Source organism: Enhydra lutris, unplaced genomic scaffold, assembly GCF_002288905.1.
Source record: "Enhydra lutris kenyoni isolate GAN:26980312 unplaced genomic scaffold, ASM228890v2 scaffoldscaffold10, whole genome shotgun sequence".
In the NCBI taxonomy this organism is placed as follows: domain Eukaryota; kingdom Metazoa; phylum Chordata; class Mammalia; order Carnivora; family Mustelidae; genus Enhydra; species Enhydra lutris.
In genome coordinates this window covers 21,437,901-21,451,694 of record NW_019154094.1, presented here as the reverse complement: position 1 = coordinate 21,451,694, position 13,794 = coordinate 21,437,901, and the positions used below count along the sequence as shown (strand labels likewise).

At 44.5% G+C, this 13,794-nt stretch overlaps 1 protein-coding gene across 1 annotated transcript in view; it reads left to right on the top strand.

Annotated features, from left to right (window-relative positions):
- The window catches only part of LOC111143964 (ADAM metallopeptidase with thrombospondin type 1 motif 9), a 164,532-nt gene that overhangs the window by 52,023 nt on the left and 98,715 nt on the right, over positions 1–13,794 (top strand). The window contains exons 13-17 of the mRNA XM_022498000.1: positions 2,878–3,059; positions 3,158–3,294; positions 4,906–5,023; positions 5,277–5,372; positions 13,622–13,788. Coding sequence (XP_022353708.1) covers positions 2,878–3,059; positions 3,158–3,294; positions 4,906–5,023; positions 5,277–5,372; positions 13,622–13,788 — 700 coding nt within the window. The remainder of the gene's footprint in view (positions 1–2,877; positions 3,060–3,157; positions 3,295–4,905; positions 5,024–5,276; positions 5,373–13,621; positions 13,789–13,794) is intronic.

Sequence of the window (13,794 nt, the reverse complement as noted above, 5' to 3'; positions counted from 1 at the left end):
GTGGAATGAGTGGGTGTGGCTATATGCCAATTAAACCTCGTTTATGGACATGGAACTTTGAACTTCGTATAATCCTATATGTCTCAAAATACATGTTTTATTTTTTCTTAATTTTTTAAAATGTAAAAACCATTGTTACCTCACAGCTGTGTAAGAACAGACAGGAGGCAGGGTTTGGTCCCCAGGCTGGAGTCGCAGGCCCTTGTAATAGCTACGCGTTTCCTGCGTGGCAGGCCTTATTCCCATACTTGGAATGGATTAACCCAGCTGACCCTTACCCACCCCGACGAAGTAGATTTTAGCGTTGTCTCCCTTTTGCAACTGGGGAAACTGAGTCTCGGAGAGATTCAGCTACTTACCTAAGATGACACCATTATTAAGAGGCAGGCCTAGGATTCAAACCTTCCGTTTCCAGAGTCCCTGCTGATGACCATCCATAATACAGCCTCTCCCATGGAGTGTTTTCTCTGTGTTGGTTATGAAAAATGCCACTGATAAAAGGAAGTCACTAAATGCCATTTGCCACTTGATAGTGTGCAGAAGCGAGCCAAGGTGGGGACTGTTGCCTTCCTAAGGGAAGCCTCCTCTAAGGGTTTCTGATTTGAAGTCCAAGGAGCTGCTTCATTGGGGCGATTTCAGGAGTGAGTTAAGACTTCTAGTGTAAGAAAGCCAAAAGAAAAAAATCAACTGTAGAGAATTTCATTTCAAAAAGGAAGAATTTCATTTCAAAAAGGCAAATAAATAAGTGATCAATCCTCCATTGTTAGTTGGGCCCTTTAAAAAGGTTCCACAAAGAGCATTTCAATCTGTGGAAAAATAGAAGAGGTCTTCCTTGTACCACATTTAAGGCAAGTTTCACCTGAAGAGGTATATGGGCCTGATCTTTTATTTACATGTAATCCGTGATATTTTATACATGAGACTAGAGTGTCTTGGTACTTAGAGAAGAGCTTGGAATCCAGGAAACCAAAGCTGTATCTCTAAATGGCACCAACAAAGAAAAAAAGAAGAGGAAAAAAAAAAAAAAACAACTCTGGACCATTGTTCCTGGATAATGGAGTAAGAGAGTACAGACAAAGAAAGAACCTGGGAAACTTGGAATACTAGTCCTATCCCAGCTGTGTGGACCATGGCAAAGGCCTTGACTTCTCTGAACCTCATGTCTATGTCTGCCTTACTCCAGGGCAAGATATGAGTGTGGGTTAGTGAGTTGAGTGCAGCAGGCAGCTATAAGACACACCGAGTTAGTTGTGTTTCATGGAGAAACAATCAGACATAGATAGTGGGAGGTTACATGTCATTTTGTATCCCTAGTTACGGTTTTCTTTGTGATAAATAAAAGTACTTATCAGACTGCTTACTAAGCTTCTCAGATTCCTAATGCACTTTTCAGGTGCACAGTATCCTCTGTTTCACATGTGCAGGATGGAGCTCAGAGAGGCCCGACGGCAGACGCAGAGGCATCCAGTGTGTAGCTATAAGGCCCATGTTCTTGCCTTAGTTTGCACATCTTTGATCTAGGGAGCACACTGCAGCAGTGTCACGACCAGTGCCCCCTGGGCGCTCTGCAGAAGCATTGAGACCTGCCCCATATCTTAGCACAAGTTCAGTACTCAGAACAAGCTGCTTCATTGGACCAGATTAGACTGAGAGTGCTGACATATTAACCTAGTAGCTAACTTCTTCAGCCTCTACCGTGTGTGCTCATGGTAGGCAAGGGGCAACTAATGTTTAGAGAGGCTGAGAACTTCATCTAAGGTCACACAAGGAGGAGAGAGTCGAGACTGGAGCCCAGCTCAGCTCCAAAGCCTTATCTGTCCTGCTGGACTGGCTCTCATTCCATACTTTTATGGGCATGGATATATGTCCCATTCCCCCCAAGTCCTGGTTTAACAAAACAAAATGAAAAAACACTTTGTATGGTTCCAAGGACTCTGAAATCTTCATTTTAAAGAAGGAAAGTGGAAAACTTTACTTCAGAGATGTCCTGGGGTAACTGTGAAATCCAAGCTGCCCCAGCCTTGGGTGGGTGAGCCCAGGGTCCTGTGATTCTGTGATCTTCCTGTTTCCATGATGAATTTGGCAAGCCTCGGACCACTAGGAGAGGTGTCGTATCATTGACTCACTGGGTCCCATCTGGAAAATACATGTACATTTGAATTTCTTATAATTGGGGGTTGCACGCCAAGACGGAATTTGCAGTGTGAGGCTGGGCAAGTGGACCACGTACTCCCATCACACAAAAGTTAATGAAACCAGTAGGTTTTTCCTGCTTCTCCTGTTAGGTTAGTCCGAATATGGGGATGTTCTCTATATTCCGTTTCATTTGTAAAACAAAGAAAAGCCATGGTTGTTGCGGGGTGGGGGGGGTGTGGAGAAAGAGAGAGAGAGGAGGGACAGAATGAATGGAAATAGAATAGCACAGATGTGAGTCTGGTCTTCTGTGAGAATATCATGTTACATAAAGCAGACGGGGAGCATTCTAGCTACTCCTCTGTACCTTTTACTTTCCACATTTTGAAAACCAGAGGACTGGATTTTCAGGAGAAAGAGGACAGATCCTTGCCTGATAGATCCCAGGCTTTGTATTTCCAGCTCTAACATTCCATCCCCAAGACAGCCTTACCCTATGGCGCCTTCCCAGTTTGACAGATGGAGGGGCGGAGGTTTACAGAGGTGGGGGTGACTTGCCCAAGGTCATATACTTAATGGCGTGAAGGCAGAAAGCAAACCTGGATTGCAGAGTCTTTGTCCTGACCATCCTGGCCTCTGTCGTCAGCCACTTCCCTAGAAGACAGGAAGCCACGGAGGAGAGAGTGATGTGGGGAGAAATGCCTTGTGACCCAGCGTGTGTGTGCTTTCCCTTTCTTTCCCCAGGCCGAAAAACGGGGGCAAGTACTGTGTAGGGCGTAGAATGAAGTTCAAGTCGTGTAACACAGAGCCGTGTCTTAAGCAGAAGCGAGACTTCCGAGAGGAGCAGTGCGCTCACTTTGACGGCAAACATTTTAACATCAACGGTCTGCTTCCCAGCGTGCGCTGGGTCCCCAAGTACAGTGGAAGTAAGTGTGTCCGGGGTGGGGGGTGTCCGCGGACGGTGGGCAGGTTGGTGCGGGGTCTGGGCCCAGAAGTCACACTGCGTCGTGTGTTTCCTCTCCAGTTCTGATGAGGGACCGTTGCAAGCTGTTCTGCCGGGTGGCCGGGAACACAGCCTACTATCAGCTGCGGGACAGGGTGGTGGACGGGACCCCGTGTGGCCAGGACACCAGCGATATCTGTGTCCAGGGCCTCTGCCGGGTAAGTCCCGGGTGGTGTTTTCTTGACGGTGTTGTCCTGCTGCCACGCTGTGGTCTGTGGCTTCCTTGATAGAGCCAGCAGTGGCTAATATCTATGCACTGTCTCCAGGGAAGTGGTTTTCAAAGTGTGTTCTCCGGGGCAGCGTCAACAATGGCATCGCTTGATGGTGTCTCCCAACTGTGAGAACCGGAGCTCCGTGAGGGTCTGCACCAAACCTCCCCGTGAAAGTGTATTTTCATAATCCGTGCATACGCACCCTCCTTTACTGTAACCTTGGCTCTTAAGGTTAAATCCAAATGCTTTCATACAGCAGGTTTCCTAGAAGAGCTCTGCTCCAGAGAGATGTCGAGAGGGATCACACTCTAGTCGGGCCGGAGTCGGGTTTCTCATTCTGATTTCAAGCGTGAAAGCTTCTACCTGAGACACGCCTGTTAATCACTCTCAGAAGGGAAATCGAGAAACTTCTGGCAGAGTAAAGCATCCATGCTGTGATTTCTAGAGGGCTTGATACCATTTCATTGCTCTCACCCATCAGAAAACGTTCTTAAACGTAGCCAGGATTTGAGATAATTTATTTGATCCTTGCATGGGGTCCATGATGGGAAGAGCCCCCAGCAGCTTTCCCTGCTTTCCGACTCACAACGACAGCGCTCATTTCCTCATCAGTCCATTCATAGCAAAACATCGAGCTTCTCCTCAAAGGCTAGTTCCTACAAGTGGACAGCGTAGACAAGAATATGAACTCTGTCCTGGTGTTCTGGTCGTTGATGGTGTCCTTTGCAGACCTCCGTCAACACGGATGCGTTACATTAAGATGTGGAGAAATTCCAGAAGCTGCTTGGAGCCTTACATTGTGGCAGCCTCGAATCCTGTTTTGTCCTCCATTCATAGCCAATATTTAAACACAGGGGATTTCACATGAAATCCCATTTTCCAGATTCTCTTGAAAGATATGTCAACATAGGGTTCCTATTTCTTCACGGCCGCCAGAGTCTAGAGTGGAGAGAGGTTGCTCCCTTCACGTGGGATGTCGGCTCTTTAATATAAGATACAGCCCCCCACCACACTCTTTTTTTTTTTTCATTCCTGAACAATTCTTTTCATTTATCCCACTTATTTGTAGACTTATACTTCTCAAGCTTGATTTCTTTTCAAGATTTTATTTTCAAGTAATCTCTACATCCAACACGGGACTCGAACTTACAGCCTCGGGATCAAGGGTCACACATTCTACCTGAGCCAGCCAGGTGCCCCATACTTCTCAAACTTTAATCTGTAGATGAAGCAGATAAGCATCTTGCTAACATGCCAGAACCCACCCCCACCCCCACCCCCACCCCCACCCCCACCCCCAGTGGATCTGGGTAGAGCCCGAGATTGTGCATTCCTAACAGCCTCAGGGATGCTTAAGTCTGCCAGTCCAAGGACCACGTTTTCCGTACCAGGGCTATACATAATTTGAGTTCTCAACCCTTGCAGCTTTAAAAAGACTTACTTGTCATTTGTGAATGCCTAATTCAAAGAACCATGCTAACTACCGTGTCATAATGTTTTATAATTTTTGTATTTTTATAATACTTACCGTTTATTTCAAACGTTTCTTTTTAAAAGCAAGCTGGATGTGATCACATTTTAAATTCCAAAGCCCGGAGAGATAAATGTGGAGTTTGTGGTGGCGATAATTCTTCATGCAAAACAGTGGCAGGAACATTTAATACAGTACATTATGGTAAGAATCTGTTCCTAAAGAACCAGGAGACGGAAAATGGTCAAAGTTTAAAAATTGTTAACCACAGGTAATAGGTCAAAGTATTCATGTCAGGCATAAAATCAGTCTTGTTAAGGTACATTACCCGTCTGGCTAGAAGACACTTAATAGTAAGAATTGTTATTGCATTCCTTGGTTGCCCGCCTTTAATTCCATACTCAAGAGAAACTGAACTGTGTTGTGGAATACTGAATTGTGGCTCAATTCTTTTCAGGTTACAATACTGTGGTCCGAATCCCAGCAGGTGCTACCAATATTGATGTGAGGCAGCATAGCTTCTCAGGGAAATCTGAGGACGATAACTACTTAGGTAAGATGACACATCTCCTGCCATTGGTGGGGATTCTGCTTCTCTGGGGCTCTTGGCAGATGTCCCTTCCTTCCCCCTCGTGCACACGGAGAGCCATTGGGTGTCATGTACTTTCATACTAGTAGTTGATCTTGAAATTCATTCTTTTATATCCCCCCCATGTGTATAACCTCAGAGTATTATTGGAAGAGTCGTGTAGTTACCCGAGTCCATGTCAGGGGTTCATTCTGGATCATAATAAATAGGAAGGCCCTACATCAAATTCTGAAAGCACTTACCATGTAAATTCAGCATAAAAATCATTGTTGTCTTTGAGTCTTCAAAAATAACAATAACAACAGCAATCTGTCCTGTGGGTAACTGGCTAGCAATTTTTTTTTAAAAGATGTTATTTATTTGTTTGACACAGAGAGAGATCACATGCAGGCAGAGAGGCAGGCACAGAGAGAGGAGGAAGCAGGCTCCCCACTGAGCAGAGAGCCCAACACGGGGCTTGATCCCAGGACCTGAGACCAGGACCCGAGCCAAAGGCAGAGGCTTAACCCACTGAGCCACCCAGGCGCCCCTAGCAAATGTTTTATTAAAGATATTACTTGCCCTAATTTCTGTGGTGCCAGTTCTAACCAATAACTGACCGGTGGACTTATTCAACATTTCATTATGCCTGCTTGTTCCAAAATGTTCAAGGTTGGCAAGTTATTCTCATGTCATGGCTAGAATGGCCTACCTTGTTACTTTGTGGATTCTTCACCCTTGTCTCATGTCCAGGCACATGATTAATTCCTATCGTCCTTCTGTTTAAACCACAACGCACCGTCAACCCTGTGTTCATTTCAATAGTTGGCCCAGACGAGTTCCACGTCAACTTATCCTTCTGTAAACCACTGTGATTATGAAATTTCCCAAGCATTTTTAATTAAAAGAAAGACAAAGGGAGTGGGGTCATGACTGAAGGGATTCAGCTGGTCACCTTGCACAACCAGACTCCTCCTAGCCATAGAGAGCAGCATGGCTTGCCCTCTGATCTAGAAGATCTCACAGCAGTCTGACTGGGCGGTGACTTTTTAAAAGAAATGAATGTACTTGTCCTCTTACAGTGTCCAGACAAGAAAGCTATTTGTGCATCTGAATTCAGCCTCTGTAGAGGCTCTCTGTGCACATTTAAACACAATGAACTAGTCCATGAGTCTTTGTTGAATCAGATTAGAATCAGAATCTGTATTTTGGAATGTCTACATAAAATCCTTGATAGCTAGACAATGATCCTTTAGCCCGGCATGCTGATCAAGTGTAATACATATACATGACTTCATTATAGCATTTTCTGCAGTATGCCATTATTCATTCATTCACTTCTTGAATATGGGCTAGACACTCTTCTAGGTACAATGAGCAGAACAAAAATAAGTAAGTTAAAAATCACTGTCTTCTTGGAACATACATTTGGTGCTAGGAGAGAGACAGTAAGCGATAAGTTAATAGGTCAGCCAACTGTATACGGTTAGAAGATGGTAAGTGGCTATCAGAAAATAGAACATCATAAGGGAAACTGGGATACTGAGGGTGAGTTGGGAACAGTGGAGCTGAAGTGTTTGAATTGTGGCAAGAAGAAACAGGTTGATTGGGGGAAGAGCATTCCAGGCAGAGGGAAAGGCCAGTGCAAAATCCTTGAAGTAGGAGCATGTCTGGATTATTCCAAGAATAGGGGGAGGCCCGTGTGGTTGCAGCTACATCAGCACAGAGGAGAGTTCTAGACGAGGCTGTGTCATGCATTAGGAGTAGATCACATAGGGCCATAGAAGCATTGAAAAGACCTGCTTGTCTCTGGGAGAAAAGGGGAGCTATTGAAGATTTTGAGCCGAGGAATGATAGGATATCATCGCATTTGTATTTTCAAAGGAGCACTTTGGCTGTTAGATGGAAGAAGGGCACAGAGTAGATACAGGGGGACTGGTTAGAAATTATTGCAGTAATCCATGGGAAAGAGGCTGGTGGCTTAGTCCCAAGTAGGAGCAGTGAAGGTGACAGTACATGGTCAAAATCTGGATATTTCTTGAGGATTGGGTCATCATGATTTGTTGATAGATTGAATATGGTATGTGAGAGAGAGAAAGAAGTCAGGAGTGACTCCAAGATTTCTACCTGAGCCCCTGAGAAGATGGGGCTGCCATGAACTGAGATGAGACAGTTTGTTCCTTATTTATCCATATGGCCACTAGTGTCTTTTTTTTTTAAGATTTTATTTATTTGAGAGAGAAAGTGCACAAGTGGAGGGGAGGGGCAGGAGAAGCAGCAGCAGGCTCTCCACTGAGCAAGGAACCCAATGAGGGGCTCCATCCCAGGACCCCGAGATCATGACCTGAGCCAAAGGCAGATGCTTAACTGACTGAGCCACCCAGGCACCCCATTGTCTTAAGGTCAGAGGTTATATCTTTATATTGTTAGCTATTGATATAAAGCCTACACATATATGCACTAAGTAGATAATTGCTCACCTGTTGAACAGTCACTGCTCATGTTCTCTTTACTGAGGATTTACTATGTGCTTAATGGGGGATTGGATTACCGTGGAAATATACAGAATAGTCCTTTCTTTGAAAGGCCACAGAGTCCTACTTAGAATCATTTACTCAGTGGCTGGATCAGATTTTCCCTACTCTAAATATCCAAATGGGTGGTGACTTTATAAAAGAATTAATCGAGTTCTGGAGGACCCTTTTCAAAATTATTTTTTGGGACTCCCACATTTCCCATTCCACCACTGAGCAAAATAGGTCAGGCATTTTTCTGCGTGCACTGGGTTATAAATTTAAACATGTGGCTACTGCTGTGGCCTTACTACTTCCTAATTAAATCCAGCAGCATTGCGTACAACCTCCTTTATTAATTAATTTCCTGGAAGCCAAAAGCCATGTTGACCTGCTTTTTTCTTCTTGAAAGGAAGAGGGATGCTTCTCTCTTCTGCCCCTTCTTGGAAAAATCTCTTTTCAAGTAGTGGCCTCAATTCAATTAACTTCATCAACCAGGCGAGGTACCTGAATTGGGCAGGGCCTCCTGATAACCTTTTATTCCTGACAGGAGGTTTCTTAATCTCTTTGTCAAGATCGAAAGAAAAATTAAAGATTTGTCATCTGGGAGAGGGAGTCTGGGGCAGTCATGGCCCTTTAGTGGAATATTATGGTAAAGTCACCTGTTGGCAAAAGAACAAGTCTCTGGAAGCAAATGCAGAGTGGGCAAGCATAGATGGCCAGTCACAGTTCACTGAGTGTGAAGGTCAATACCTCAGGGCCTTTGAACCTTACACTGGCTTCTTAACGAGTGAGGAAGAACATGGCATCATCAAATCCGAGGTGCGTAAACATTTACTCTTGGCTTGAAGGAGCTGCCGCAAATGCTCTAAGGTTTTCACACCCACAGCCATTCCGTTGCTAAGGCATCTTCATCCTTATCCCTCCCGTTTTTTTTTTAAAGCCAGTCAAGCCACACTCTTTCCACAGGTGCTGGTCGGGGAGGAATTTCCAGGAGGGAGGGCCTTTGTAGCAACCCAGCTCTGGGTGAAATGGGGGAGAAACCAACCCAGGAAATTAGCTCCCCTAATTGCATTAGTGGAAGGTTGGACAGTAGACAGTCGTTTGCAGGAAACTATTTGTTTCACAAGGTACCGAAGCAGAAAGTCTTCCTGTCAAAGGCCGTCGTTTCACACAGGCCGCTCCCTCCTGTCGGGTTAAAGCCAAGTCGCACCCAGAGCCACCATGTTCGCGGTTGAGGAGAAAAAAATAGATCCATTTCTGTGATACTTCTTTGTCTCCAGTGCACTTAGCTCTTGATTAATTGTGGCAGTGGGAGGACAGGAATCAATTCAGTTTGGGATAAATCATGAAATTCATTTCCCCTGACAATTCCTTTCTCCTTCCCTCCCCACCAACTACCGGGAGAGGGAGCATGCTGAGAAGGGTAAAATGCCCCAGTGGGCATAAGTCCGAGAGGAAGCCAGGAGAGGTTGGGAAGGAGCCCCAGAATTAACCTACAACAGACGACTGCTCTTTGAATGAGCACAAAACTGGATTATCCTGTGATTTACAGAGCAAGTCTTGTGACATCTCATTTCCCCCATTTTGGTGAGACGTCAGCTGGGTAGGTAGCATGCGACCTCACTTGAGAGAACTGGGTGATTGTGTCCACAGCATGTCCGGTGGTCACCATGTGAGTGACCCACATTAGGAGGCAGCCTCAGGATGTCTGAGAGGACTCGGAAACAACCTCACTTCCAATCAGTGACCCATTGAAAGTCTGGCCTCTCGCATGGCTGGTGGGTCTCACGCTACAGCGGCCGTAGGGGAGACGAGGTTGTCAGAGCTTTATGCTGACAGGGAAACAGTTATTCGACTGGAAGCACTCTGGTCTCCTTGTCATAAATGTCAGGCCCAATCAGTCACTCCCTCTTTCAGTGTCATTGATTGAGCACCTACTATGGGCCAGGATCTTTCTTGGGGTTACAAAAATGCATTTTTAAATGGCCGCCTTCTGAAAGAGGCTTACGTAGTTGAGGAAGACAAACGACTTAAACTGTTAAACATCTTGAGCTCAATGAATCTGACTTCAGTTTGTGCATAAGAGAAAGCATGCGTGAATTCATTCATGGAACAGGTACTTGTTGACCTCGTTCTTAGAAAACTTCAGTCGTTAACAGGCTCTGGAGACAGACTTGCTGTGACTGGAAATCACCTGGCCTTGAGAGAATATTTTAATAACATTTAAGTCATGCTTTTCTCATCCCTAACTGAGGCAACTCTGAAGGTGTGGTAAGGAGACAGTGCATAGGAAGAAATCCGAGCTGCCAGCAATGTCTCGTTTAATGTCCGTAATGACGCTGGGAGAAACTCGTTATCCAGAGGAAGGAACTGAGGCAGAGAGAGGTTCCGTAACTTACCCCAGGTCACGTAAACTTGTCAGAAAGTGGGAAGAGTTGGAATCATTCTTGGTCTGACTTCAGACCCTACACCCTTAACCACTTCACTTTTCTGCCTCGGTGTGGAAAAAGGTATGGCGGATATGGGGATGTAATGACTGGGAAGTGAGGTTTATTGGTGGGAGTGAATGGTGAGTCTGGGAAGATTACGCTAAGGAGTTTGAAGCCAGTTGTTAGGTGTAGTTGCATTGGCGGGGGGGCTATCAAAGGATTTTGAGTTACGAAGAAGCAGCCAAGCTTTGGAGGGTTTGTGTTTTTAAAACCTTTTTATCCGGGGCGCCTGGGTGGCTCAGTGGGTTAAAGTCTCTGCCTTAGGCTCAGGTCATGATCCCAGTGTCCTGGGATCGAGCCCCGCATCAGGCTCTCTACTCAGCTGGGAGCCTGCTTCCTCCTCTCTCTGCCTGCTTCTCTGCCTACTCATGATCTCTGTCTGCCAAATAAATAAATAAAATCTTTAATAAATAAATAAATAAAACCTTTTTCCCTCTTACCACATTCTTCCCAACCATTTCGATTGAAGGCATCTCATTCTTTCCTCAGGACCAAGATGGGGCTTATCTGAGTGGGTGCAAACGCAGTGCTGGGTTAGGGACAGAACTCATGCGCTAACTACCGATCCTAGAAAGAGTAGTACTTCCATCAGCATGTGACCAAATGAGTGAGCTCTGTGGGGTTGCCACATCCAAGAAAATGAGGCCCCTGCTGCTGCTGAGCCACAAAGAGCACTCAGAGCTTCATCTCAGCCCTCAGTCATCTCCGCATAACGGTGCAATAGTGACTTTCCCTAAATCCTCTAAACCTCCTCCGGCCTGCCTGGTGAGAGACAAGATATCACCTGCATCAGTGAAAGACAGGTTAGGGTCTGGCACACACCTCAGGCATCTTCGCTCCCCGTCCCGCAACCAGAGACCAATGTCACTGACATGTTGCTAAGACGTGAGGCTGCCAATGATTCACGCTCTGCGTAGATTCTCGAGCAGACCGGTTGGTTGACGTTGGCACCTGGGATGACACCTGTTTGCCACCCGAGTTAAGTTTCTGCATTCCTTTTGTTCACTTAAATCCATGGCCTGTGCATTTCAGGGTTCCCTCCCCACTGAGATTTGCTAATTGTGCACAATTTATAAAAGGTAAGAGGGCCTTTCTCTGATACTTCGTTCAGTGCCCAAAAGTTTATAGCTCTGATTTATTGAGTTCTTGTTCATGTCAAGCCCAGTACTGAGGAGGATTCATTATCCAAGGAGCGGTGGTACTGAAAAAAAACAAACTAAATGGTACTCACAAAAAGCCCAAATTTTATAATAAATACTAGGGGGAAAAGATAGGACTGGGATTTTATCTGGAGAAATTAATCAAAAAGCATGAAAATAGATTTTTTTTCTTATAGTAAACAAAATTATGTTTTCATGCCAACCATGCATATGTTTTTAGATTATAGAATAAATCAGTTGATAAATATTCTTATCTAAGTTTTCTGGTTAAATTATGTGATAGCAGAGTAGTGCATTCTTTGCTTAAAGTTTGGATTTAACAGTAAAACCTAAAAGGAGTCATTTTTGTAAAAGCTTTCTGGGGCTGTATTTACTTTCTTAATAGTCTCCCTTGACACTTAGATAAATAAATCATTTCTTCTGATTGTAGCTTCTCTGTCCATTTTACTTACTTTCTGTAAGTTTGTAACTGGTCTAATTTCATCAAGTTCTCAGTTGGCCAGTATTTTAGTGCTTGACTCCAGGACTTTTCTAACATGACTTTTTCAGCTTTTCTGATTGTTTCATCTTTTTCAAGATCTGCAGTAGATTCATTCATTTTTCTAAAATTAAAAAAAAAGTTTATTGATCATGTACGATGGGCTCTTTTTGAAGCTGAGATATAGCAGTGAATAAAAGAGTCCAAGAATCCTTGCCCTCATGGGGCTTAAATTCTTGGTTGTGGAGAGAGAGCATAGACAAAGTGTTATGAAGGAAAATTAAGGTGGGAAATGGGATGGCAAGTATGGAATCTGTGCTGGTAGTGGGAGGGGGTTTCAGTTTTAAAGGAATGGTCTGGGAAGATGTATTAATTATCTTTTACTGTATAACCAATTGTCTCAAGACATAGTGGCTTAGAATAACAAATATGTACTATATTCCAGTTTCTGTATGTCAGATTGAAAACAGTATAACTGGGTATTTCTGGTTTGAGGTATCTCATGAGGTGGCAGTTAAGACTTCATTTAGAGGTGTGCGTGGGTGGCTCAGTTGGTTAAGCCACTGCTTTGGGCTCAGGTCATGATCCCGGACTCCCAAGATCGAGTCCTGTATTGGGCTCCCATCTCCATGGGGAGTCTGCTTCTCCCTCTGACCTTTTCCCCTCTCATGCTCTCCCTAACCCTCAAATAAATAAATAAAATCTTAAGAAAAAAAAATTCATTTAGGGCTATGATTACATCTAAAAGCTTGATTGGGGTGGGCAGATCCACTTCCCAAATGCCTCATTCAGATGCTCTTGGCAGAAGGCTTTATTTCTTCACAAGAAATCTCTCAGCGGGGGCTGCTTGGGCTGCCTCACAACACGGCAGCTCAGCTGGCTTCTCCCAAAGCCAGAGAAAGAGCAAGGTAGAGCCACGGTGCCTGAGACCTGACCTTGGAAGTCACACTCTGTCATTTCCTCAAAATCCTACTGATTACACAGTCAGTGTGATTCCATGTGAGAGAGGACAACACAGGATGTGAATTTCAAGAGGCAAGGACCATTGGGGCCATCTTGGAGGCTGGCTGCTACACTAGGCCTCACTGAAAGAGTGACATTTAAGCATCATGTCAGCCACGGATTTTCAGATTCCAATATCTGTTGAGGAAGACTAACAAAGATCCTATAGGCTCAACTAATGCTAACAAAAAATAGGGATATTTGCATGGGAGTTAATTTTGTAAATGTTTAGGTCATTAGTACATATTTTCAGATTATAAGGCCTCTGTTTCTATCTGTAAGGCTGTAATGTGGGACTTGTGTATCAAACCACACACTAATTAGAACACTTATATTTCAGTAATAGAATTACAAGGGTGGGTGTCTTTATCTCCATTTCAAAGATGAAGAAATGGAGACGGGGAGAGGGAAAGTGAGTTCCCAAGTCCTCATAGCTGGCAAGTGGCAAAACTAGCATTTGAGTCCATCCTGTCTGACGGAAAAGTAGATATTCTTTGCCCTCCCGACTTTGCCTTTCAGAATGCTCTTTTGTATTTCAGACAGCAAGTCACTGGCAGCAAATCAGTGAATTATCTTTTCTCATCTACAGCTTTATCAAGCAGTAAAGGTGAATTCTTGCTCAATGGAGACTTTGTTGTCACAATGTCCAAAAGGGAAATCCGCATCGGGAATGCTGTGATAGAGTACAGCGGGTCTGACAATGTAGTGGAAAGGATTAACTCCACAGACCGCATTGAACAAGAACTTTTGCTTCAGGTAAAA